Below are 27,859 nucleotides of genomic sequence, written 5' to 3' on the forward strand. Positions count from 1 at the left end.
GAGGCAGTATCCCAGGTGGATGGGTACACTCTGGAACCAGACTGCCTGATTTTGCATTCTGACTTTGCAGCTGACCTTGCACAAGCTATTATCCTCTCTGGTCCTCAGTTTCCTTGTCTCAGCTGTAAGACAGAGACTCTAAAGCTCAGTGAAGCTCTCAGTAAGTCTCAGCAATCATTATGCTATAAAAAGGGATAATGAGTTTTGACTCCAGAGCCTCTGGTGTAGAATTAAACAACGTAAGTGAGAGCAAAGGTACAAGTGTCATGGGCCACCAAGGACACAGAGCACTTGTAATGTTGTCCTCTTACCTTCACGTACCCCTATACACATACACAAGCATGGGCACACCATCCAACCAGGATTGCATACACACGTACACCCCAAAGCTGGCCCTGGCCTGCCTACCCCTCCAAGGAATGGCAGACACAGGGTTCTGTTGTTGTCCTCCCGAGTGAGAACCAAGGCCCTGAATGAGTAAATGATGTGGGAGCTCCTGTTCTCCACGTCCTGAGCTTTCTCCAGATCCCAGGAGGCTGTGCACTTCTATCCCAGCACCTGCCTTGGGCTTGGACTCAGAGGACCCCACGGAGGACAGAACATGGGGTTGGCTGGTCTGGAGAGGGCTCAGCCTGGCCAAAGTTTGCTCCCTGCTGAAGGGCTCTGGGTAGGCTGTGGGCCTGTGGCTGGGGGAGTGGCCTCAGAAGGGTTGACTCTGTGAAGGTAGAGTGCTCCAGGGAGGGAGGATCATTGTCCATTTGCTTACCATGCCCCTCGCTGAGCTTCCCTGAGTTTGTGGCACTAGCTCAACATTTGGTAACTCCACTTCCTGCTTTCCGGCAGACCCTGAAAGCTCACAGCAGGGCTTGCCCCAGGCATTATTTGAATGTGGGTGTGCTGCTCTGCTGGCTGCCCTCCCTCCCAGCCAGCCCTCCCCTGACTGCCTGACCACCCCTAGTGCTTGCTGTAGGGCGGCAGTAGGAATATGCTCCCCCTGCCAAGAGTCTTATTTCCCTATGGCTCAAACACAAGGGGCCCAGGAAGGCAGCAGGGGTGGGGAAGGGGCAGCAGTAAGAATCGACAGCAGTGGCCACTCTTCTTCATGGTAAGGCAGGTGCTTGGAAGGCCAGGCTTGCCTTGAGTCCCCACTGTAAACAGAAAGCCTCCACTAAAGCGATGGTCTCTAAAGTGGGGGATGTGGAACACTTTGTATATGAGACAATCTATTAGGGTGCGGGAGAACACTTCCAATTATATTTATCGTTATTGCAAAAGATTAACAAATTATCATACATTCATATTGAATGCATGGATTGGCCCTGTCTCCCACCTGGGTATGCAGGCAGATGGTAGCATGTAATATGGAGCCTTTGAGGTGTCCTGGAAAGACGGGAGCACCTCACAGTGGGAGAGGTTAGGAAAGGGGGTGCTGCACAGTTGTGGCACCCTGACCCTGTCCTTTGTTTTGGCATTTTTTGTTTCTATATTTTGTGGTTTGCGTGTGCCCAGTTAAACAGCTGTACAGATTAGATAATCTGGTTTTAACTCTCCAACTTGATGCACAAGTGCCTTAAAAAGATTCCTACAAAGGATCCAGAATTAGAAGATAATTCTGACAAAACGAACACGAAGGAACTCAAATAAAATAGTTGAACCGACATGTCTACTAGGCTTGCTTTAAGCTCTTTGTCAGCTAAAACATGAGGCAGAATCTGTGACCATCTGATTACATTGGGTAAGAAGAAACTTTGGAAAACCCTAAAATTATCTTGATGTCTCTCTGAAATCTGGATTTACGCTTTGCCTAAGGAACCTTGACTTTTCCCTAAGTATTAATATATAGTGCCTTGAGCTATTAGTCATCATATATAATGCAGCATAAGCAGAAGGACATTTAAAAATGAGTGCATTTCATCATCTCATAGTTTTATAAGTTCGTATTTCTTGTGCATGATTGAAATGCACACAATTTTTAGTTAAAAAATACATACATAGAAGGCACAAACTCAATATTTTTTGTAATAAGGATGTACAATCAAAATGTTTCAGAGACTACTCGGCCAGAGGGAGACAGCGGTGGCTTGGAAGCTGTTAGAACAGGTCACATCCATTCCTGGGCCTCTTTCTTTGTGCTCCCAATGTCTTGACCACATTCCTGGAAGCTTCTTGTGGAGAGAGTTCATCTGCCCTGTGACTCTGTCCCTAGCCCAAGGAGTGCCACAGGAGGGTTGAGGGCAGGCAGTTTTCCAGCCCAGGAGCCTGCGCTCATGGGGCAGGGAGAGGGAGCAGCTCCTCAGGGCCGGACCTTCGAGAGCCCAGGAGCAGGATTTCCAGGGACGACCAGGGAGGAGCAAACGGTGCTGAGTCTGACCTCTTTGGCCTTGATACCAGCTTACTTCTCCTGCATCCTCGCCCAGGAAGGGTTTTGCCTGTCATTCTCCCGTCTAGTGTAGGATCTGGGGCAGTTCCCGTCCTTCTCCTGGTCTCAGAGTCCGCATCTGTAGAAACAGCAGAGAGGACCAGAGGCATGGACCAGCTCTCGCAGCCCTGGAGTCAGGAGCAGAGCCGCCCCGCTGCCAGCCCGCTGTGGCCACGCTCCTGGCACAGAGCTGGCAGTAATAACAAGGGGAGAATTGTACTTTGTTTCCCTTCCCATCAGCATTTTTGTGCTGGACTCCTTCCATCCACTGATCCTTAGAGCTCCGGAAATGAGGTGATCAGCGGGGCAAGCAAGGAAGGGGGTCGGGTGACCGGCGATTGGGCAACCGGGCTGCACAAACACTGGGGTCAAAGATTGCGCCTGGCTGGCCCCGCCTGGCCCCGTCGGGGATAAAAGTGCCCGGGGCGCGGGGAGGGGGCACAGAAGCAGGTCGGCCTGTGCTCGCCGCCACACACCGAGAGGATGAAGCTCGCTGTCGGCGCCCTGCTGGCCTGCGCTGTCCTGGGTGAGTGTGAACGTGAGGAAGGACCGCGGAGTAGCCGCTGTCCCATGCTTCCCGGACCCAGCCGCCGGCAGCCAGGGCTCCGCGCTCAGGCACTCAGGCGCGAAGCTCCAGCGCCTTTCCTCGCCCCTCTCCGCCACACCCCTCTCAACCTTCTTCAACCCTGTCTCAGGGAGGGCCCCGCCTTCCAGTGCCTGCTGGCTCCTCCTTGGGCCTCTGGCCACCTTTCACTGCACTCGCTGCCTCCTCTTCTTTGTCCAATAAGTCTTGCAGCAGTGGAATGCAATAAATTAGAGCACTTCTAATCACAGCTGATCAAAACCCTGCACTGCTGCTTCTTCAGTCAAGTCCGAACTGCTTAGCGTGGCATTCAAGACCTCCCCATCTGACCCCGCCCTCTTCGGAGTCTGATGTCCCCTAGGTGCCCTCTGGGCTGTTGATGTCCCGCTAAGGAGGCAGAGCCATGGAGTGGTTCAGAGTATGGGATTTGGAGCCAGAATTCTTGGGTCCAAATCCTGACCCAGCTCCTCCCTTTCCCAGTGAAATGGATAATAACAGCACCTGCCTGGGGGCGCCTGGGAGGGTAAGTGAGGTCGTGGATGCCACGCCCCAGGGCAGGATGCTGCAATATCTGCTGTGGGGCCTGCGACCCATGCCCCCCCCATCACCTCCTGAGCTTGGGGGCTGCTTTGTACTCTAACGTTTGCCTGCCACTCGTGGGGCATTTGTCACATTGTTGGAACTTCCCCGTTTAGTTATTTGTCTCTCCTGATGAACTATCAACTCTTGAGAGAGGACCCCGCATTGCCTGCCTTTATCCCCCATTGCGGCACTTCATGGGGCTGTGCAAGGTGATGCCCGACTGAGGACAAATTCTTGCCTATGGGAACTCGGAAGGGGTAATTTTGGGGAGGGTCTGACTCATGATGCCTCCTATGATTTCCCATGGGCCAAGGTGGAATAGTTGGGGGGCAATGGGGAAGTCAGTCCCCTATGGTCCCTCCTCATGCATCCCGGGGAGCTGAGAGCCTCCCCCTCATGCTTTGTGTTTTGTGGATCTTCATCAGAGCCAGTGAGTCAGCACTGCTGTGCTGGCCCCCAGGGAGGGGAGATGATGGAGGGCGTGGGGGGAGCAGTGCCAAAGCTCATGTGATAGGGAGGATATCTCTGTAGCCACGTAGATTTTAATTGCTATACACATGGCTGGCTTTAGCTTTGTCTCTAAATGGCAGCTAAAATGAGTAGTGAAAATTGGAGTGTTCAGTGGAAACATAGGGAAGACCATTGAATACACGGAGCTTCTAGTTATTCCTAAATAGAAGATGACTAATGAGTGTCACAGGCAAATTAATTATCTTTTCATTCATCTACCTGTAACTACTGGCCAAGGAGGAGCAAAGTAACTCAGAATGTTATCTTCTTTTGTGCCCTGGGTAGCAGACTAAGAGTTTGGAGACCCAGGTTCTGGGCTTGCCTTGGCCACTAACAGGTGGGGTGACTTTGGGCAAAAAAAGCGTCATTCTCTGGGTCTAGCTCCCTCATTTCTAAAAGATGGTAATTCCTACCCTGCTGGCTTCCCAGAGTTGTGGTGTTGAGCCAAGGCATTGAGGTGGCTGGAAATGCCCTGTGCACACTGTGGCAGGCTGGGGGTCGTGACAGTGAGGGAAGGAGGCAAGGGGAACACAGAGGAGCAGACTGCCCTTTCCATCTGGGAGCTGAAGGTCATGCCTGCCTCTCTCTGGCCAGCACAGGGTGGTCAGCAGGGAACTAGGAGGCCATTAGGGCAACCTTCCCTTGGCCCAGTCTCAGAATGCAGTGGAACCTGTCCTGTGCCCTGCAGTGTTCATGGACAGGAGTGAGAGGAGGATGGGACAGATGTGGCTGCCAAGCCCCTTCCGAGGGTGATGCTGTCTCTCTCCCAGCACAAGGAGTGAGTTTCTTACACCTCTGGCCTCTCTCCCCTAGGGCTGTGCCTGGCTGTCCCTGAGAAAACTGTAAGATGGTGCGCCGTGTCAGATCACGAGGCCAGTAAGTGCTACAGTTTCCGTGATAATATGAAAAAAGTCCTTCCAACAGATGGTCTCCAACTCATGTGTGTGAAGAAAGCCTCCCACCTTGATTGCATCAAGGCAATCGCGGTAAGTCACTGCTGCCTAAAAGAAAGTGGAAGGAAGTCTATACTTTCTCTTTCTCCAGTCATTTTGAAACAATTCTTTATTCATAGGTAGGATGCTGAGCTATGGGGCAGTCAACCCTGACTGCCATTAAAATCACTTTAAAAATGGATATGGGGCCAGGCGCGGTGGCTCACGCCTGTAATCCTAGTACTCTGGGAGGCCGAGGGCGGATTGTTTGAGCTCAGGAGTTCGAGACCAGCCTGAGCAAGAGCGAGACCCCGTCTCTACCAAAAATAGAAAGAAATTAATTGGACAACTAAAAATATATAGAAAAAATTAGCCGGGTATGGTGGCGCATTCCTGTAGTCCCAGCTACTCGGGGGGCTGAGGCAGGAGGATCGCTTGAGCCCAGGAGTTTGAGGTTGCTGTGAGCTAGGATGACGCCACGGCACTCACTCTAGCCAGGGCAACAGAGTGAGACTCTGTCTGGAAAAAAAAAAAAATGGATATGGGAGGTCATCTTTAATGTATCTGGAAAGCAAAAGCCAGTGTACACTGAAAGGTAACTATTTTGAGGAACTAAGTTCTCTGAACTCAGGGAAAAAACAAGAATGTTCACTATCTAAATTATTATATAACCCTGTTTGGAAACTCTTGATATATTATCAGGAAGAAGATGAGTGATATATGCAGGGAGGAAGAATAAAGTGTCATATAAATGGAATTATACAATATTTGTGCTTTTGTATCTAGCTTACTTGTGTTTTCAAGTTTCATCCACATTGTAGCATGTATCAGAATTTTTACAGAAAGTGGAATAATGGTTACCAGGGTCTGGGGCATGGAGAATATTGAAGGGGGGAACTGTTTAATGGGTACAGAATTTTGGTTTGGGAAGATGAAAAAGTTCTGGAGATTGATGGTGGTGATGACCGCACAACAATTTGAATATACTTAATGCCGCTAAAATGTACACTTGAAAATGGTTAAAAGAGTAAATATTATGTTATGTATATCTTATTACAATAAAATAATAAAAAACCCCAACCATTAAAAAAATTTCGACTAGACAAAGACATAGTTTGGCTTACATCGATATTTTATTTCATTTAGAAATACTACTGTCTTACTACTTTTCTGTAACATGACTAAGATCTTAGAGCTATAGTTTTTGCCTTGTAATTTGATCAATAAGAAGTGTTGATAGAGAACTATAAGGACTTCTGGAAAAACCATTTTGATTAAAGCTATGTGAAGCAAAAAAAAAAGAAATAAAATAATGTTTCTAAGTATCTATATAAAAAACAATTTGATTCACTTTAAGAATTCAGGTAAAGAGGCTGGATGAGGTGGCTCATGCCTGTAATCCAGCAATTTGGGAGGCTAAGGCAGGAGGATGGTTTGAGCCCAGGAGTTTGAGATCAGCTTGGGCAATACAGCAAGACCCCATTTCTACAAAAGAATAGAAAAATTAGCTGGGCATCGTAGGTAGTGTGCACCTGTAGTCCCAGCTACTCAGGAGGCTGAGACAGGAGGATCACTTGAGCCCAGGAGTTTGAAGTTGCAGTGAGCCGTGATTGTGCCACTGCACTCTAGCCTGGGCAACAGAGTGTGAGACTTGGTCTCAAAAAAAAAAAAAAAAGAATTCATGTAAAAGAGAAAATAAATTTTAGACCCCATAGGAAGGCAACTATAATATTTAAAGTGACCTGTTGATTTAAAGAGGAGGGTTCATATTAATAGAAGCACAAAGTTAAAAATAAAACAACCTGAAGCAACAGTGAAAGATAAGAAATAAACTCAGAGTGCTTGGATTCAAATCCCAGCTCTGTGATTTACTAGCTACATGGCCTAGGGAAGTGACCTAACTTTTCTGTGCCTCAGTTTTCTTACTTAGAAAATAGAACTGAGACGGAAAAAGAGGTGAGCCACCAGGTGTCAGAGTAGACAATTGTACCAAAAATGAGGAAAAATGGAAGTAACAATCAACCCTTTGATCACTTAGTACATAGTGTAACCAAGAAGCTAAACCCAGAGAAAGTGTCCAATCTCTGAACAAAAGGTTCCTGCAGTTTTATGGACCCAGGACAGAAAGGAAAAGTATTGAATACTGAGTCAGAGTGGAGACAGATGTCTTCGAGGTTCCACCCTCCCCCAGAAAAAAGTCTCCACCAAGGCACCTGCAGAAGACCTCACAGGAGGCCTCAAAATAAAGAGGTCTCTGGATGAAGGCCATGGGCTGGGAATGCAGACAGGTGTGAGAGTGCGGCCCAGAGGGAGCTGAGTTCCGCACTGCGGTCCCCTCCAGAGACTGCAGTGCGCTAGCTGTGCCCAAGTCAGAGGTGGCAAGGGCAGCCTCGCCCCCAAGGCCGGCCAGGTCAAGCCTCTGTAGCTGCCTGGGGTAAAGCCAGATAGGATTTTTGGCCAAGAATGAATACCTTACCAGGGAAAAGGGAAACACAATCCATCTCTTCCTCCGTGAAGGGAGAATAGGAACATGGTGGCCCTGTGCCCTTTTGAGGGAGATGGAGTCAACTGACACCAGCGGTGCTGTGCATGGGCTGGCCATGTGAAGGGTTCTTCGGGCTCTGGACCTGTGGAGCCCTGCTCGTCACTCTCTACTCGGTCAGGTTTAGGTGGGCCTTCCCCAGAAGCGAGGGCTTCATCGAGGTCTGGCCTGTTCTCTTTCAGGCAAATGACGCAGATGCTATGACACTGGATGCAGGTTGGGTGTATGAGGCAGGCCTGACTCCCAACAACCTGAAGCCTGTAGTGGCAGAGTTCTATGGGTCCAAAGACGGTAAGTTCTCCCCGGAAACCCAAGAGGAAGTCTGTGGCCCTGTTCTCTCTGGGTAGATGCTGAGCTTTGTGTTTTCCAGGCAGATATTGGATATTAGGTACGAATGAACATTCATCTCTGGGGAGGGAGTGGGAAACGAGGGGCCCTGTTAGCCATCACAGGCACAAATCAAGGCCTCTGTGGCCTTGGAGCTGGTTGCGGGCTGGTGCTCCTGACACTGACCGGGAATGTGCTCACTGGAGAAACAGAGCAGGCTGTGTGCAGCTTGACCTGAAGGCTACTGCGATCTAGTGATGTGTCCAAGGTCCCTGGGGGCCTCTGGAACCACAGGTGCCTTGCACAAGGGAGAGACCTCTATGGTGCACACAGTCAGACCCCAATAGACCTGGCCATCTTCTGAGATCAACCTGATTGTTCCTGGGCCTGTGCGAGGGGACAAGAAATACTTTGAGGGAGGCAGCAGAGAATGTGGGCCTCTGTTTCCACAGCTCTGGTTTTCCTGTGGGCTTGGGTTGGTGGGTGTAGGCAGACACACTGCAGGGCCAGGGTAGGCAAAGCATTAAGGGCACACATGCATGTGGCCTTCTTGCCCCTGTGTTTGCCTAGAGGTGGGGGGTGTTACAAATGTACCTTCTGTGGTCTTTTCTTGCCCCTGCTAGCCTAGGAAGGTTTTTATTTTTTTTAAACATCCAACCCAATATAAGTGTGGCCTCTGGGTTCCCCTTCCCTCCTCACGAGCTCAGTAGTGATGAGCAACGTTTTCCTGTGCCAGGCTGAGGGCCTTCCACTCATGCTGTCCCTTTGCAGATCCACAAACCTACTATTATGCTGTTGCTGTGGTGAAAAAGGACAGTGGCTTCATGCTGAATGAGCTCCGAGGCAAGAAGTCCTGCCACACAGGCCTGGGCAGATCAGCGGGGTGGAACATCCCCATTGGCTCGCTTTATTGTGACTTACCTGAGCCACGGGTGCCTCTTGAGAGAGGTAAGCTGGCAGGAGTGTGGGTGTCCTCGAGCAGGAGTCTCTGCTCCTGATGCCCTCACCAGCCATAATCATGATCAGCTGGACATGTGTGATGAACTCAGGCTGGGGGAGGGAGGTTAACCAGCTTTAAACCGGCAGGTCTGCTGGACTAGCAGCCCTTGGAAGGTGGCAGCTGAGCCTTTTCTGCTCTGAGCTCCCAAAACCCCATGAGAGGCTATTCCATTGAGTGGAGGAAAGGGCATAAGGGCCCGACAGAGGTGCTCGGTCTGGACCATGGTGGCTGGGCCTTCTTGTCCACTTCTCTGGAGTTCTTTCCTGGAGGCTTCTCTGGTGGCTATCTGCTGGCTGTGAGATTGGCCTGCACCTCTCTAGGCAGTTCTCCTACCCCTGGTGCATGGGTCCCAGAGGGGACCTCTCTGACCTGTTCCAGCCTCTGATAAGGCAGGGAGGGGGTGGGCTGACAAAGGCCTGAGACAGGCCTTGGTTGGTGGGAAGCACAGGCCCGTTTCCTTGGATGGGTGGTGGGGCAGAGGTTAACTTGTTCCTGTTTGGAAACCTTGGATTGTGATGAGTTAGCACAAGTAAGGGCGAGCTGGGACTGTGTGTGCTGGTTTGGTGTTAGTCCCTCCCTGCCCCTAATGAGCCTGGGCTGGGAGATGTCACTGGCTGTGGCCAGCCTCACTCATGCCCTGGGGTCCATGTCTCTGTGTTGAGCAGCAGTGGCCAATTTCTTCTCGGGCAGCTGCGTCCCTTGTGCGGATGGGGAGTCCTTCCCCCAGCTGTGTCAACTGTGTCCAGGGTGTGGCTGTTCCTCCCTTGAACCATACTACGGCTACTCAGGAGCCTTCAAGTGAGTGAGACTGTCTGCTGCTCCATTGTGGCCAAAGTGCCAAATGTCCTCAGGGTGAGAGTTCTTTGCCAGCCCAAAGCAGAGGCCTGCCTGCCTAAGGGGCATCAAGGAGGCCTGATCCCCTCCCAGTGAGTCAGTGATATGACTTGGGACTCCTGAGGCCAGGCCAGCCCATGTTCCCTTTTGTCTGACCCTGAGAAGCAAGCCCCTCTCCTGGGGGCCCTTTCTCTCTCTGCCCCAGAGCCCTAGAGCCTGGCCAGTGTCCCCTCTTGCTGGACAGGACAGAGCCTGAAAAGACAGGCATGTGTCTAGTTTCCAGGCACTGTTCAGGGGCTGATCCTCTGCCCTCGATACCAGCAGTGCTGTCTGCTCAATGTCCTGGCCTCTCTCCTGCCCCTTCACTGTCCCTATTTAGGCAGTTCATGTGGCTGTTTTCCTGTGCTCTCTTTGTACCTTGATTATGCCCTGAAGTTTTAGAGACAGCCAAGGGCACATTTCCACCCTCAGGGGACACTATGCCGTTATCTTCTATCCCAGAAGTTTAAAAAACTCTTTTCTACATTAAAATATCTCCAATTGCATTTTGCTTCTTTGGGGTATAAGGTGAGGGACCTTCACCTCATGTGAGCTCATTCCCCCATCTCGGGGGTACCCTGGGTGTCAGCACCGCAGTGGAGATTGCACAGAGGCCTCCCTCAGGCTCTGTCCTTATGCAAGGGCTGGACACTGTGGTCAGACTCTCCAGGCCCAGGAGAAGGGCCTGCCCTGCAGGAGCCCTCCTAATGTGTTTCTTTCCCACAGGTGCCTGAAGGATGGTGCTGGGGATGTGGCCTTTGTCAAGCATGCAACCATATTTGGTAAGTAATGGGAGAAGAATCCAGCAGGGCCCCTCCAGGTAGTGGGCATTCTTTTTCCCTGCCCTATTTTTCATGCTCTGTAGTCCAACATGAGCATACTATGTTTCTCCTTTATCATTGCTTGGGTTTCTGCCTGTGCAGAGGTAGGTAACTTTGGGGTCCCATCTGGATTCCTGGGCTGCTTTCCATTATTCAACCTCTATACACAGTGACTCTGCCTCTGGGGCAGTGTTGCCATAGCAAAGGACTGGGGGCTGATCCTGCTGACCTTGGCCTGCTAGTTGTCCTGCTGAGATCAGACTCGCGGTGGGATGGGGACAGTAACTGCGTTATCTGGCTGTGGGTGGGTCTTGAGCAAGTCATTTTCCTACATGTTCTCTGGCCCTCAGTGGTCAGGCCTCTCAGCTCACACTTTCTATGATCAGTAGGATTGCAAGGGTGGGGAGGAGGGCACCACAGCCCATGGCTCTTCCTGCACTCAGCTCACCTGGGCTTCCCCCACAGAGAACCTGGCAAACAAGGCGGACAGGGACCAGTATGAGCTGCTCTGCCTGGACAACACCCGGAAGCCAGTGGATGAATACAAGGACTGCTACTTGGCCAAGGTCCCTTCTCACGCTGTTGTGGCCCGAAGTGTGGACGGCAAGGAGGACTTGATCTGGGAGCTTCTCAACCAGGCCCAGGTATCCCTATCTGCCGTCCTCCCCTCCTGCCTAGTGCCCCCTGCTTGGATTTGGGGATTTTCCTCCTTGCTGTCTTGCCATTCTAGAAGTCCTTGTGTGTTCTGGATACAGTGGGAGCCATGCCACATGTGATCAGCTTCTCCTGAAGCTGGGACTCCTCACAGAGCAGCAGGGAGCCTCCTCGGGTGTCACCACCTGCCATCCTTACCTTTCTGGCCAGTGACGTCTGTAGAGGCTCCTTTTTGCTCTATTCCATCTTTTCTATCTAAACCAGGCCTTCAAGGCTCAAGGGCAAACACCCCTCCCCAGTGAAGCCTCCAATGGCCCCCTCAGAAAGAAATGATCTCTCCCCATGTCACTCACCTGATTGTAAGGTGGCTTTTCTTCCCAAGAGCTGTGGAGTTTGGGCTGAGCCAGCTTCTTCTCACCCAGCCATCCCGACTGTCCATCAGGAGTCTGAGGGGAAACCACACAGTGCGGCCTCTGGATTAGACATGTTTCTTGTTCTCAGTGATCTCAGCTCATCTGGGGAGACAGGCACAGAAGTGGGTGCAGGGGAGTTGGGTATGGCTGGCCCTGTGAGGGTGACAAGCAGAGGAGGGACTGGGTGAGCAGAAACAGGTCCAACTGCCCTCTCTCCTGGATTCTTGAAATTTTTCATGGTTTTCATTTTGTTTGTAGGGGAGGGTTATTTTCTCTTCAGTCCCATTTCTCAGACTCCTTCCCTGTTGTCATTCACATTCCCTTTTACTATGAACAGGAACATTTTGGCAAAGAAAAATCAAAAGACTTCCAACTGTTCAGCTCTCCTCATGGGAAGGACCTGCTGTTTAAGGACTCTGCCCACGGGTTTTTAAGGGTCCCCTCTAGGATGGACTCCAAGCTGTACCTGGGATATGAGTATGTCACTTCTGTTCGGAATCTACGGGAAGGCACATGTAAGCACTTGGGAAGGACCAGGTGACCACAGGAGCCTGGGAAACCTGGTGGGGCCAGAGACCAGTGTTAAGAATCTTTCCAGGGACCTGAATGCCTCTCCTGATGTTCCTTTCTCTGCTCTGAGTGTGAGCCCAGTGCTAGACTGATGCTAAATGGCATTATCATTATGAGACGGTCTGGACATCACCAAGGGCTTTAAAGGAAATTCACATTTAAAATGACTTGGGTTGGTCATTTCCCTGCATAAATCAGGAGCACCTTACCCACTTTGTGAAGCCAATCAGCCTAACACAAAGTAGGTGAAATAAAATGAAATTGCTACAAATTGCATATCTCCAGCCAGTGCTGTGGTCAACATGTGCCATAATGAAGCAGAGCTCTAGAGAGGTCAATCCCAGTGGTTTTGCTTGATGATTCATTTATTCAGTGGACATTTATTGAGCATCTAGCTATAAACTCTGCTAGGTGCTGACCATACAATAATGTACAAATATATATTAGATTCTGCTGTCCTGGAACTTTCAAAGTGGGGAGAAGACAAATGTTTAATGAATAGTCACACTATTGAACAATCAATTACAAAATGAGAGATTTGCTCAGAAGGGGAAAAAACCAACAATAAAATACCATGGTCCTATGACAGTACAAAACAAAGAAAAACGGGTCCTGGACTGGGGGTTGAGGTAAGGCTTCCCTGAGAAACCGATCTTGAGTTGAGTCTGAAAGATGAGCAGCTGTCCATTTATTCGTCAGACATCTATTACACTGACCATGTGCTAGCACTGCCCTAAACCTGAGGGTGCCCTGGTGAACAGGATAGGCATGGCCCTTTCCCTGTTGGACCTTATTTTTTCCTGCAGGGAAATTGACAATAAACAATGAACGTATACATAAGAACACAACAGGTGGTACAGTGCTTTTTGAAAAAGAAAAAAAAAAAAAAACCAGTCAGAGAGGTCACAGAGTGCCCGGATATTGGAGAGAAGAGTTGGCTTCTCAGAAGAAGTAAAAAGCTAAATCTAAATAAGAAGCCAAGGAAGATATTGTGTATTGACTTTGCTTTTTAAGGTGATTAATTCCTTGAATGGGATCTTTTAGTTTACTGCTGGCAAATCCCAGTATTTGCATAAAGACAGTAGCATTAATAAACACCAGACAACAGCTGGGGCCACTTTAGATCACTGGTTCTTTTTCTTTTGGTTTTTTAAGTTTTTTAAATTTCAAAATATTAAGGGGTGCAAATGTTTTTTGATACATGGCTCGAGTCAGGGCTGTAAATGTGCCCATAACCGGAGTAGTGTTCATTGTACCTGTTAGGTGGGTTTTTGCCCCTCCCCTCCTCCCTCCTATCCCTGCTTGATTTCCTATGGCTTTCACTTCCCTCTGTGCACTTGTGTGCTCATCGGTTAGTTCCAATTATTAAAGAGTACATGCAGACAACAAAGCACACTGGGGAAAAGAAGCCCTATTCAATAAACGGTGCTGGGAAAATCGGATAGCCACATGCAGAAGAATGAAACAGGGCCCCTATCTCTCACCACTCACAAAAATTAATTCAAGATGGATAAAAGACTTAAATGTAAGACATGAAACCATAAGAATCCTAGAAGAAAATGTAGAAAAAACTCTTCTAGACATCGATCCAGGCAAAGAATTTATGACTAAGAACCCAATGGCAATTATAGTAGCAACGAAAATAAATAAATCATTTCTTTTTCTTATGCCATAGGCCCAGAAACCTCAAAGAATGAATGCAAGACGGTGAAGTGGTGTGCACTGAGCCACCACGAGAGGCTCAAGTGTGACGAGTGGAGTGTTAGCAGTGGAGGGAAAATAGAATGTGAATCAGCAGAGTCCACCGAAGACTGCATTGCCAAGATCATGGTACGTCACTCCAGCCTCCCAGGCAGCAGCCCTGCCACAGCTGCCTGCTGGCCCCTAAAGCTGAGCTAGTTGAGTGTTCCTGGGAACAAAGCAAAAAGCCTGGTTCACAGGAACCTTGCCCTGACTGTGTGAGCACAGCCCGGCAGGAGGTTCAGAATCTTGCTCTTGTTGATCTGAAGGATGCCTTAACAGCTAAGTTTCCTTTTCCTCTTAGCATACGGTGGGAGGGCAATCTCAGCAGTACCTGCTTAGGGAGGCTAGACCATGCATGGTGTGAGTGTCCTGAGACCTGTGGTGTGCCATGACCAGTGTGGTAGGATCTGTGTACCTGGTAGGATCCAGGCAGGTACAAGTTTGCTTTGTTGATCAAGAGTATTCTAGCTGGGCACAGTGGCACACACCTGTAGTCGCAGCTATTCAGGAGGCTGAGACAGAAGGATCACTTGAGCCCAGAAGTTCAAGGCCAGCCTAGGCAACATAGCGACACTCTGTCTGTAAAATACTTTTTTTTTAAAAAAAAAAAGAGTATTCCATGTTGGCTTATAGAGAATTTCAAAAATCTTGAATGATATAAAGAAGAAAAGGAAAAGTACTAATAACCTAACTCAGAGAAAATCCTCTTATTGGGATCATATCATATAGGTTGCTTGCTACCTTTTACTCACCTAATGTTGTCCAGCGAGCTTTTCCCATATCATAAATCATTCTTTAAAAACCTGACTTGAAGTTTCTGTGTGAGTACACATATGGAGGTGCCAGGAGAGTGGCAATCCTGGAGAGGGTGTGGGTATGGAAGCTCCAGGTGCCATGTCCCCCCTGTCCCCATTCCTTGCCCTATGCAGCTCTTCCATTTGGCTGTTCTTGAGTTGGATCCTTTATAATAAAACATTAAATGTACTGAAACAAAAGTGCACATCTTGAAGGCACTAGTACCTCCTGCCATTGTCAACTGATTCTTGCTAAAATCTGTTAATTCTAATTTTTGAGCGTTTATGAATAACCACAGATCTTCAAAACCATTTACCATGAACAAAAAACAGACCATCAATCCCATTCTTTTATATTTTGTACATTTTATAATATCACTTTGTCATTTTAACATACAGTTTATTTTATTTTTTGTCTGAGTTAAGACAAGAAAACACAAACCAAATGAAAGCAAAGCCTGCAAATTCAAAGCCCAAGTTTATATATAGATCTGTTAACAGTTTGGACAATTTGGCTTCGATATAATACCCTGGATGTGATACACTTGATAAAGTTTCTACGTATACAAAAAACAAATTTAAGGACAAAATGCTCTTTGGAACATGTGAAATCTCAAAGGAGGAAGAAGTACAACCAAACTGAGACATTTTTTAAAAGGTTATTCTTGTATACTATAATTTTCTCTCCCATGAAGATGTCATCATTTGAGCCTTTAATTTTGGAAACAGCTTCCAGCTGTTGGGTCAGAAACCAAAGATCAACATCACCATGTTTGGTGAGACCAGGGCAAGTGGATGACTGGTGCACAGGTGTATTTTATGTAGAATATTCAGTTTGTTACGTCGTTATATGCTACTCTAGGAGGTCCAGCAATTGTTCATGGAGTAAATGAAACAGAAATGAGCAGCACCATTGCTCATAAAGAACTCTTGCAAACAAAGTTAAAAGATATAGTTTATTTGGTCCCATACCTGTACCACATCATCACTGTCAATGGGAAGCCATTGACCTGTCCAAATTCTCCAAGGGTATTATTGTGGACACCATGGCTTCAGTGGAAAGTGAAGGTAAGTGTGAAAAACAGACCTCAGAGCAAACCAGGGCCCTCAGGTATTGCAGTAATCATGTACACGAGTGGGTGCCCAGGACTTCCAAAGGGAGTCGTACTGTCATGTAGTAACATTATTACTGGTATAACTGGGGTGGCACAAAGGATTCCAGGACTGGAAAAGGAAGATGTCTACATTGGATATTTGCCTCTGGTCCACGTTTTAAAATTAAGTGCTGAGCTTGTTTTTCTTTCACATGGATGCCTAATTGGCTACTCTTCACCGCTCACTTTAGTGGATCAGTCCTTAAAAGTAAAAAATAGAAGCAAAGGGGATACGTCCATGTTGAAACCAACACAGATGGCAGCTATTCTAGAAATCATGGATCAGATCTACAAAGAGATCATGCTTCATTCTGGCCTATAATTATAAAATGGAATAGATTTGAAAAGAGCATTGTACTCCTCTGTATGACAGCTTTGTTTTCTGGAAATTTCAAAGCTTGCTAGGTAGAAATATGTGGCTTATATCCTGTGGTGCTTTACTTTCTGCAACATGGAGCAGTTCATGAATATCAGCTTTTGTTGTCCTGTTGGTCAGCGATATGGACTCATTGAATCTGCTAGGGCTGGAACAATTACAGAAGTGTGGGATTGTAATACTGGTGGAAGTGAGAGCTCCATTCATTTGCTATGAAGTAAAATTAAAGGACTGGGAGAAAGATGGATACTCTAATACTAATAAACCACATCCCAGAGGTAAAATTCTTATTGGTGGCCACAGTGTGACAAAAGGATACCATAGAGATGAAGCAAAAATAAAAGCAGATTTCTTTGAAGATGAAAATGGACAGAAGTGGCTGTGTACTGGAGATACTAGAGTTTGACGGCTGTATACAGATTATTGATCATAAAGAAAGACCTTGTAAAACTACATGTAGGAGAATATGTTTCCTTTGGGAAAGTAGAGGCAACTTTGAAGAATCTCCCACTAATGGATGACATTTGTGCATATGCAAACAGTTATCATTCTTAGGTCACTGGATTTGTTGTGCTAAATAAAAAGGAACTAACAGAACTACCTTGAAAGAAAGAGCTTAAAGGGACTTGGGAGGAGCCATCTAACTGTTGTGAAACAGAAAATGAGGTACAGCCATCCCCCTTTATCCAAGGTTTCGCTTTCTGGGGTTTTGGTTACCCACAGTCAACCACTGTCCAAAAATATTAAGCTATTTTGGGGGGGGAGAGGGAGAGAGGAGAAGCACAAGAATGCTCATTTATATAACTTTTATTAGAGTATGTTGTTATAATTGTTCTACTTTATGATTAGTTATTGATCTCTTCTTGTGTCTAATTTATAAATTAAGTTTTGTCATAGGTCTGTATGTGTAGGAGAAACATAGTATATACAGGATTTGGTACTATCTACAGTTTCAGACATCCACTGGGAGACTTGGAACATATCCCCCATGGATAATGGGACTACCGCACTAAAAGTGCTTTCTGAAGCTGCTATTTCAGCAAGCCTGAAAAAGTTTGAAAATCCATTAAAAATTTGTCTGAGCCTTGACCCACAGAATCTGAAACTGGTCTGGTGACAGAGGCCTTCAAGCTGAAATGCAAAGAGCTTAAAACATATCGCCAGGGAGACATTGTTTGAATGTACGAAAGAAAATAATTTATCTCTTTTGGTATCGGTTTGCTATAGTGAGCTTAGATCAAATAGGAAAATACTAGAAATGCATGTTTCAAACTATGAGGCAAACCCCATTCCTTATATTAAACCTAAACTGTTACTTATCAGGATATCACCATTTTCAACTGACAGGATTAGTAAAATATTAAGAGAGCAAACTTGTGTCTATATCTTCTTTCCTTTTCTCCTCTTAAAATTAACCACTTGTGACTATATTGTCAGTATAAGGATTTTTCTGAATCATACTGGGGAGACTGTTTTAAAATCTCAAGTTTTTAAATGTGATTTATATGTTCAGTTTGCAACTTGTTGTTTTGTTTTGTTTGTTTTTAATTATGGGGACATAATAGTATATATTTCAGTTTGTAACTTTTTAAAGCTTGCATGTATAGAGGGAGACATAGGAAATATATAAATTAGTTGTTGCTTTTTTACTTAGAGTTGGGGCTTTTTTACTTATAATATTTAAAAATACAAGGGTATTGATGTGAAATTATATAAATTTCAAATGCTTATGAATCAAATCATTACCAAAAGACTTGTTGCTATATGATTATTGTTTTGTATGCATTTGAGAGAAATAAATATAGCCATACTTATGTTTTAAAGAAAAAAACCATGATGGTTTGATGTTGATATCTATTCCATAGCATGAAGGTGCTGCAATTTATTTAGCCATTTCTTTGTCATTTATTATAATTTGAATTTCTCTTTTTGTTATTATAAATCACATTTGTTATTTTCCCCACTCGTACATTTTGCCCAAATAGTTTCCTACCTATCTGATTATTCCTTTACGGTGTTTTCCCAGAAAGTACATTACCAGGCCCAAGGGAAATCTTGCAAATCTTGTTGAATCTAAGCATCTCTGAAATATGGGGCTTATTAGCTCTGAGTATTATATTATTTGAAAACATGTGACTAGTTCATTAAACGTTGTGTATGCACCACTCACTGAAACAGCACTCAGTCAAGAAGGCTAAAATTAGGGGCTACAGACCATATCAGAAGGTGCTTGCAGACACAGCTACAAGTTCCTGACGCCACTCATCTGTCCATTAATGAGAATTCTTGGTGTCAGAAAGGTGTTGGAGTATCTCTGGGACAGTGTGTCCTGTGAGAGGGTAGGAGGACTGAATGTGGGTCTTTGCTCTTGAATAAACTTAGCGAGGCACCTGGAGTTGATTATCAGTTCATGAAGGTTGGGTGAAAATTAGAGTACATTTTATTTTCTATGCTGGGTGTGCCTGACTGATCCTTTGGGGGTTTGATACCAGCATCTGCTATCTCCCTGGCATTCATGACCTGTGCCAGGAAGGTTGCTTCAAACAAATAGCTGGAAAAGTAGTAGATAGCGCAGGACGTGGCCTCTTTTCATCTGCTGTGATTTTCTGTGTCTTTGCAGAATGGAGAAGCTGATGCTATGAGCTTGGATGGAGGGCATGTCTACATAGCGGGCAAGTGTGGTTTGATACCTGTCCTGACAGAGAACTATGGTAAGTGGAGGGGAGCACCTCTCTGTGTTTTCTTCCCTCTGGGCCATGGAGAGAGGACATGGAAAAATTGCAGACTGATTCATACCACAGCTGCCACAGAGCACTCCCTTAGTGAGCACCTCCTATTTCCCAGACTCTGAGCTCCCTCATCCTGAATCCCCACAGTCATCCTGAAGGGTAGGAGTTATGGTGCCTTCCAGAAGTGGAGAATGGAAGCTCTGCACTGTGAAGTGCTCATTAAAAATGACCCCACTGCAGAGGACTGGGATTTCTGGCAGGTCTTCTGGCTTCCCTACTACCTTGTTGCAGGAATTTCAATACAGTTGGCCAGCAAACCTTCCCTTTAGGTGTAGACAGAGCAGGAAAATTGAAATTCACAGTTCGTAGATGAATTCTAGATGCCAGCAGCTGAAATGGACTTGTATCATCCAGAGAGTCTGGACTTTTGGGAATTGGTGACGTGTAGATAGTTTTATCTGACTCTTTTTATTCATAGCTGCAGCATAAGAAAGGCATGATTTTCCAATCTAGAAATAAGAATTTAATGCCTTCTTCATTTTCTTTTCTCCAGAAAAAAGCAGTGATTGTATGAGAACATCAGAGAAAGGTGAGTTGGGATTGATAACCTTTGGAGTTAAAAAGTAAATTCCCATTGTTTTGGGGAATTGGTTAGGTAAGTTTAAAATTCAAATCACAAGTATGTAAGGCACTGGAAGAGACCAAATTTTAGAATGCAAAAGAATCACGGAAAGTTAGTATTAATAGTTGATAGTGTTGGTTATTTCTTTATATTTACCATGACTTGCATGCAGGATTTCTCATCTAATCCTATAAGGTAGGTTTTGGCATCCTCTAAAGATGCATAAGAGGACCCTAAGGCTCAGAAAGTTTACAGATTGTCTAGGATCATACAAACAGGAAGCAAATCCAGGCCCTTTCTACTGCTTCCCACCACCTCACAGGACATGAGGCCTGCACATTTTCAGAGGAGAGTTAGCACCAGCCAAGGAACCTTGCTTATTTTTTCTTTACAGGGTTGAAAGCCTCACACAGGCAGATGTCTGGGAGCATGAAATTACCTGACTCCAAGCCAGGGCTGGGCCCAGAAACCCCGGCCAACCTGGTTCTCACCCACACCTCTGGCTGAGGTTGGATCTGGAGAGAGAGAGCAGGAGCAAGTCAGGAAGTCTTAAATCACACCAACACAAGTACTGGGCCCCACAACCCTTGTGCTCAGGCCCCTGCAGATCATATTCCAGATAGCCATTAGTATGCAAGTCTGTCCTTGTCACTTCCACTGATGACAACCTCCCAGCCTCTCCCCATCACTTTAGGAGCCAAGTTCTCTAACAGATATAGAAAGAGCCATTCTTATTCCATGGACAATAAGGATTGTTTCTGTTGGAAACAGTGTTCTGAATTAATTAAATTGGCAAACACATCATGGCTTGATGTTCTATTCCTCATTTTAAGGGCCAGCATGTACTTGTTACTGAAAACAGAAGCTGACTTAATTTTGATATTTTCCACTTTACGTATTTATTTTAGTATAAAACTATATTCTACTTATCAGAAAATGTCTGGCCCAATTATTCCCGGTAGTTTATTGGTCTTTTAAAACTCTATCCAAATATATGTTAATTTATAAGAAGGTTGGAGTTATGTTAGCTCTTTCAGTATCCATTCCTCTGATAGAACACATTGGAGGGTGAATTGCTGGTTTATAACTTCAGTAACTACATGCATTCAGAGAAGGGTTATACATCAGCCATTGCTCTAATGATAATGTATTCTTAGCATTTTGTTCTCTAAGTTCATATTAATCTTCCCCTGACAGAGTGTCTTGTACTTCCCCTCAGTCAGTTACTATGAGATCCTCTCAAGACTCAATGACTGACTTCAGGCTATCTTTGCTTCCCTAGGGAGATAATGGCTTTAATTGGAAGCAGACACTCTGGAGTCCCCGGAGGTGTTAACATATCCTTTTCTGGTGTCTTTCTTGTAGGGTATCTTGCTGTGGCAGTGGTAAAGAAATCGGATGCTGGCATCACCTGGAACACTCTGAAAGGCAAAAAGTCCTGCCACACTGGAGTCGACAGAACCGCTGGCTGGAACATCCCCATGGGCCTGCTCTACAACGAGCTCAACCACTGCAGATTTGGTGAGTGAATCCTGAGAAGGAGCAGTGATGAAGGCCATGCCAGAAAGGTCTTTCCTCAGGGGAGAGGGCTGTGGCGTAAGATGCTGTGCACTCTGGTTCTGTAGAAATAGAATTTGGTAAAAGTGAACCTCCGGGAAATATCAAAAAGGTCTGGGAGGGATGGAACTGGGTTGCTGAGTCAGGATGGTTCGTTTTGGTTGCACATAATGGGATAAAGTAAATATGCATTTACTTTTATCTCTCATGAAAAAGACCGGAGGTGAGTAGTCCATGGCTGGTATGGTCATGAGAAACCCAGGCTCCTTCTCTCTTTCTGCTCTTCCCCCCTTAGCATGAGGCTTCCATCTTCAAGGGCACCTTGTGGTTACTATCACATCCACCATCCAGGCAGGCACAAGCATCAAGGGGCTAGAGCAAATGGAAGTTTATGCCAGCTGCTCTCAGCTTTTTAAAGGAGCCTTCTAGGAAGTCTACCCAATTATTTTAACTAACTTCTCATTGCTCAGAACGTAGGTACATCACCTCTTGGTACATTCCAGAAATGGGTATTGGGTAGACAGCTAGCAATCCCTGCCAGAGGGTTTTGTAGGCCCTGTGAGTCACTGCCCAGCTCCTAGAAGCCTTCAAAGGGGTAGAAATCACTTTAATTTCTGTGTCCTCTATCATCAGGGACACTTATTTCTACTCCCTTAAACTTCTAAGTGTAAGTTCCCCGCAGACAAATGTTTTCCAGTTATTCTCATTTACATTAGCTTCCTGAGTACTTCTTCCCTGCCACCTCCAAATTTGGGCAACTCCTTTAAAAAGAGAGGACTCAAAATCTCGTTATGAACCCAGCAAACCTCATGTGTGGGGAGACCGGAGATGTATGTCCCTGCACCAGGGTGCTCTGGGATACCAGTTGGACATGAAGCAAAGCGCAGCCATGGCAACATACAGAAAGCTCAGTATCCCTACTGGCGAAGGCCCTACCTCTGCTCTCCTGAGCCTCCTGGCACTTTTACAGCTATAGGAGGGCAGTTGAGTTGCAAGGAAAATTCCTCATCCCTTCCTGAGGTTGGAAATGTAGGAAGGTCTCTTCTAATGAATGGCAAGGAAGGCGACATCTGAAAACAGGTGGCACAAGCTCAGGAAGTGAGACCTTCAGTCTTCATCCCTTTTATGTCCCCTTTCATGTCATTTCCATTTCTTCTTTCCTTTAGGTTAGTGATGACACCGTCATGGTGCTCTGAGGAAACTTCTCCACCCTGAATTGGTCACCAACTCCTTTTCCCAACTTCAATAAGTTTCCTGTTAAATCCTGTAGCCAGGCAGATCCTGAGTTGGTGGTGGTGAAATTCATTTATTTCACAGAAGTAATGAGTATGTTCTATCTCTCCTGGGCCATGCAGCCCTGCTATGTCTTAGATAAAAGGTGCTTGTTTGACTCAGAAAGAGCTGACTTCCTCTTGTCCTTCTGTGCAGATGAATTTTTCAGTGAAGGCTGTGCCCCTGGGTCTCTGAAAAATTCCAGTCTCTGTCAGCTGTGTATGGGCCCAGACCCCAACACGTGTAAGCCCAACAGCAAAGAGGGATACTATGGCTACACAGGGGCTTTCAGGTGAGTCTTTTAACCCTCATGTGAATATTATAATATCCCAGCCTCAACCAGATTTCTTTCAGGAACCAAGGTAAGATTCTTACATTCCTATTCTGTTAGTGCTGCACATATTAAGGTGGGAGATTTTACAACCAAATGTAGAGCCACATGAGTGGAAGGGCAGCCAGACTCCTCCAGGGCATGGTCTACCAGACCTGGCTGTCACAGATAGTAGAGACTAGTATGTGGATCAGTTCAGCAGTTCTCCACCGGGGGTGATTTGCCCCCCAGGGGACATTTGGCAATGTCTGGAGACGTTTTTGATTATGACAATGTTGGTGTGGAGGCGGAGGGTGCTACTGGCATCTAATGGGTAGAAGCAGCCAAACATGCCACAATGCATAGGATAGCACTGTACAACACAGAATTATCCAGCTCCAAATGTCACTAGTGCCAAGGCAGTGAAACCCTACTACAGTTGGATAAACATCGAGTCAGGAGTTTGGCCCAAGCTCTTCCACGTGCCTCTGGGCAACCTAGAACCATACTCATGTGGAAATACAAAATACTGAAGTACATGATTTCTAAATTCCTAACTACAATTGTACTTTATGGAGTATCTATAATTTTTTAGAGACACCTGTGTACCTTACTGCCTTATTACTTTTTAACTATCCTTTCTGCTTCGGGCCTTCTGCTGTCTGGTGGTTCATGAATCCATGAACTGCACGAAGATGCTGGAATTGTATAATAATTGAGCATCCCAGTAGTGAAGTGAAAAACAAAGTTTATCCCTGTTTTCCAGTTAGAACCATCTTATGAGTTAGAGTAAGTACAATTCACACTCCACAAGTTTCCAGTTTTACAAAGTAGACTGTGTTGTTTTCATAGGAATTTTTTTTTTTGAGACAGAATCTCACTCTGTTGCCCTGGCTAGAGTGAGTGCCGTGGCATTAGCCTAGCTCACAGCAACCTCAAACTTCTGGGCTCAAGCGATCCTCCTGCCTCAGCCTCCAGAGTAGCTGGGACTATAGGCATGCGCCACCATGCCCGGCTAATTTTTTCCTATATATTTTTTGTTGTCCAGATAATTTCTTTCTATTTTTTTTAGTAGAGACGGGGTCTCGCTCTTGCTCAGGCTGGTCTCGAACTCCTGAGCTCAAACGATCTGCCCACCTCGGCCTCCCCCAGTGCTACAGGCGTGAGCCACCGCGCCCGGCCCATTTTCATAGGGATTTAAGAGTTTGTATCTTGACCTTGTCTTTTTGTGGGGGTAACATATGTTTGAGAAATACAGCTCAAGAGAAAAGGCTCAAACTTTGCTTATATATACATGTATAAAGGCTTCTTTCTCTAAACATATCTTATAAAACTTATCTATGAAGTAAAACACATCAAACTGACAGACTCCAAACTCAAAAGAAAATAAAACAAAATCAATATATGGCACAATAGTTGTGCCATATATTGTGAATAGGTGTGCCCACCTTCTCAGCTAGCTACCCTCAGAACTCCTGAACCACTATAGGAAGAAGCAGGTTCTTTTCCTTGAAGCAAGGGGGTTAAAGTAGATGAAGAGCAGGATTAGGCCCATCAAACAAGAGTCTGACCCACCTGGATCATTGAGTAGGGCCTTGGGCAGACTTTAAAGTACCTACTAGTTCATCGTCTGTGTGGTATGTGTTTTCAAAGGACTGGAATACAGTATAAAAATTAATATTAGAACCATTCTAAGTAGAGTTCCTTTTATTATTATTTCTTTTCTGAAACTTCTTAGGGACTTGTGGCTCAAAGCTGTGTTAAAATCCCCAGTACCACACTCAGAGATACATGGACTGGGAGTTAATAGAGTCAAGTGCCTTAAAACCAGGTTTTGCCATACTCTCTGCATTTCTCTAAAAAACAAAACAAGACAAAAACCAAAAAAAAAAAAAAAAAAACAAACCCAAAACATAACAAATGCTCCATGAATATCAAAATTCTTTTTCAAAGGGATAAAGGATACCACAAATTGAAATTTGCGATAGAGTTTCAGTCTCTAATAAATGTTGCACAAACATTTGCTTCTTACAAGAATCTAAAGGAATTGAATTTTTCATTCACATTTCATATGCTAGGGGAGGCATCGCCTCACTGAAAAACTGATTCTCTACTCTCCATGTTGATGCTAGGAAAATGACGTAATCTGTCAAAGAAGCTGTACCAAAAAATATGATGTAGTATGTGGAACTGAGGTTATATACCTATGCAGCAATTCAGAGCCTTTCATTTTCTTTTTCTTTATTCCTTACAATGCTTAGTGACAGAACGGAAGTTACAATTGCTGTTATCAGATGGCCAGCCTGAATCTATAATGATATATGTCTCCTAAAATGACAGATGCCTCACTCTGACCTCCTCTCTTCTCTCTCCGCCTGTCTGGACCACTGCAGGTGTCTGGTTGAGAAGGGAGATGTGGCCTTTGTGAAACATGAGACTATTCTGCAGAACACTAATGGTATGTGCACATGCTCCTCTATCCCCCTAAAGTCTGGGTCACTGGTATTCACTTATATTCAGGGAAGCCTCTGTGGAAGTATTATGGACGCTGTCAGGCTCCAAAGCTCCAATTCTCAACCTGTCTGTTTAGTGAAGAAAGAAGTGTTAACCTGGGTTGGCAGAATGATCAGGACCATGGGGCTCCCAGTGGCCCTAAATCCTCTCGCACGTGTACCCCCACAGCTGTAGGCCTCGTGTACTTTTCCCCTAAATACTTCAGTGCCTATTTCCCAAGAACAAAACATTCTCCTACATACCCACAGTATGGTTAACAAGATCGGGAAATTTTACATTACATGGACTTGATACTCATCACATCCACAGTCCACATTCAAATTTCGGTCATCCCAATAATGTCCTTTATAGCTATTTTCTATATTTCCTGGCTCTGTCCACTGAGAAGACCTAGAGGCAATAGCACAAGGCTAGGAATGAGCATGAAGATATTGGCTTATAAATACCATTTTCTGCTAAGAGGAATCAGGAATCCTTGGAAAAGTAGCTGACTCCAGGGTTGGGGCAGGAAAAATGTACAGTGAGCCTAGCACATCACACGGAAGTGCTCAAAGAGTGACGGGACATATCCAGACACCCAGGAGCCAATCTGAAGGACCTCACACTGCCAAATCTGGGAATTTTGAATATTAAAATAAATAATGATAGCAGTAAGGGATAATAACCCATTGAATAAAATAAGAATCCATGAGGCAATGCTGATTAGAGAAATGAAGAAGGAAAAGCGCTTCCTCATTATAGAACGTTAACTAATGAATGCAGAAGGAATAAAAAAGTTAGACATGATCATTTGCCAACCAATATATTGATAATTGATTCAGGCAAGAATCATAAATGGCTGTTTACTTGTGAGTGAAAGCTGGACAGCCATGACATTAAAAACAAACAAAACAAAGATTGGTGAGAATGAGCACTCTGCGCCCGGCCCTCAGTATTGCTAAGTGCTAGTGGAACCCACTAGAGTCCAGGATGCTAATTACTTTCCTGCTTTCTCTCATGTTCATTCCCCCAACCTCCCATCTTTCCTAGGCAGCTCATCTAGAATGAACGATTAATAGCTCAGCACCAGCTCCTCTAAGAAGCCTTCTTAGATGGCACACCCCATCCTACAAGAATCCTCTGCCCAAATTGCTATTAGTGACTTTACTACATTCTGTAATATACTTTGGCTACAGAAACTCTTTGACCTCTTTTTCTTCCTCTTATATTGCCGGCACCTAGTATAGCACACGACACACAGAGATTGCTAAAAATTTATTTAAAGGAATATTGGATTGGCTAAGTTTTCTTTCTTCCTTCATATTATTTTTTCTTTAAGGGCTCTGCTTCCTCCTGCCAAGTGTCACCACAAGCTTGATTCTTTGTTGTCTTTGATTTCTTTTTGTACTCTTCTGAGTAGGGCTCCCATCGCTAGGCCTTGGATGTGCACTCTGCAACAACTCCAGATTCTTACCTTCTGAATAGAATTTAGATGAGAGGTCTGATCTCTCATCTAAATTTCATTCCAGTACTTCTGTTTCCCAAGGTGTCATTTTATGTACAGAGTACATTGGCATTGCAAACTCAATTTACATAAATCCAAATTCCTCATCTTTCTCTCAAAATTCCCTCTTCTCACACCCTCTATCCCTGTAAAGAATCTTGTTATACTCCCTGCCTGTCAGGCCTAGATTAAGTCTGTCAGTCAATGTCTTATTTTATTTTTTCAAAATATATCTTAAGTGCTATAGTACATTATGGTATAGAAAAAGCAAGATACAAAAGCACATGGGCTCTTTGATCTCAATTACGCATATATGCGTCTCTATATTGTATGGGTGTAGTAAAAAGAATGGAAGAAATGTACCAATTTTGAAGGTGTAGGCTGTGGAATTACAAATGTTGCAAGATTTTCTTCCTGATACTATGCAGTATTTTATAAATTCCCATCAGTAAACATGCATTACTTTTATTGGAAAAAAACATATTTTAACATGCCCTTCTAGGTGCTCACTGCTGCCCTCCTAGCCCAGACTGAATCACCTCCCATCTAAATTTTCTTAATTTTCTACCTTCAGTCCCTGGCTTCGTTCGTTAACATTGATTTCCATTCACAAGTCCTCACAGACCCATTTTTCCTTCTGCTTGAGTGCCCTCCTCACTGTCCCCTCTCAAGGCCTTTTGTGCCCGGTGGTATCTCATCTGTTTGGCCCCACTGCCCGAGACTGTTCCAGGGGCTGGTCTCCTCTCCCCATTAGAAACACCAGGCACATACTGGTCCCTTCTTGCCTTACACAGAGAGGCATTCATTCCTTTTTCTTCCTTTCATCCTATGCATATTACAAGAAATAACTAAAACCTTGCCTCCTCCAGCCAGCTTCCCCAATTAATCTGCTCTCAAAGCCCTGGTTTTGAGTTTACATAGCATTTAGAATGTGCTTCACAAAATATAAAATGTTATTATCCCTGCTCTGAATTTTTGCTTTTGGTATGTGTGCTATTTTTCCCTCCAATAAGATTGTGCTTTGTGGAGGGCTGAGAATATAGTATTGTTCAATAAATGCTTAAATTACTAAATAAAAT

The 27,859-nt window shown here is 45.3% G+C and overlaps 1 protein-coding gene and 1 pseudogene across 1 annotated transcript in view; both read left to right on the forward strand.

The window, feature by feature from the left end:
• Positions 1-2,861: 2,861 nt before the first annotated feature.
• The window catches only part of LOC105826128 (serotransferrin-like), a 29,747-nt gene continuing 4,749 nt past the window's right edge, over positions 2,862-27,859 (forward strand). The window contains exons 1-14 of the mRNA XM_012664058.1: positions 2,862-2,945; positions 4,908-5,080; positions 7,751-7,859; positions 8,667-8,843; positions 9,561-9,693; positions 10,495-10,550; positions 11,055-11,233; positions 11,994-12,171; positions 13,902-14,056; positions 18,914-19,004; positions 19,576-19,611; positions 21,010-21,165; positions 22,630-22,765; positions 25,177-25,241. Coding sequence (XP_012519512.1) covers positions 2,903-2,945; positions 4,908-5,080; positions 7,751-7,859; positions 8,667-8,843; positions 9,561-9,693; positions 10,495-10,550; positions 11,055-11,233; positions 11,994-12,171; positions 13,902-14,056; positions 18,914-19,004; positions 19,576-19,611; positions 21,010-21,165; positions 22,630-22,765; positions 25,177-25,241 — 1,687 coding nt within the window. The 5' untranslated portion in view covers positions 2,862-2,902. The remainder of the gene's footprint in view (positions 2,946-4,907; positions 5,081-7,750; positions 7,860-8,666; positions 8,844-9,560; positions 9,694-10,494; positions 10,551-11,054; positions 11,234-11,993; positions 12,172-13,901; positions 14,057-18,913; positions 19,005-19,575; positions 19,612-21,009; positions 21,166-22,629; positions 22,766-25,176; positions 25,242-27,859) is intronic.
• On the forward strand, positions 14,608-17,490 carry LOC105826146 (annotated as a pseudogene).

Source organism: Propithecus coquereli, unplaced genomic scaffold, assembly GCF_000956105.1.
Source record: "Propithecus coquereli isolate 6110/MARCELLA unplaced genomic scaffold, Pcoq_1.0 Scaffold12, whole genome shotgun sequence".
Taxonomy (NCBI): Eukaryota; Metazoa; Chordata; class Mammalia; order Primates; family Indriidae; genus Propithecus; species Propithecus coquereli.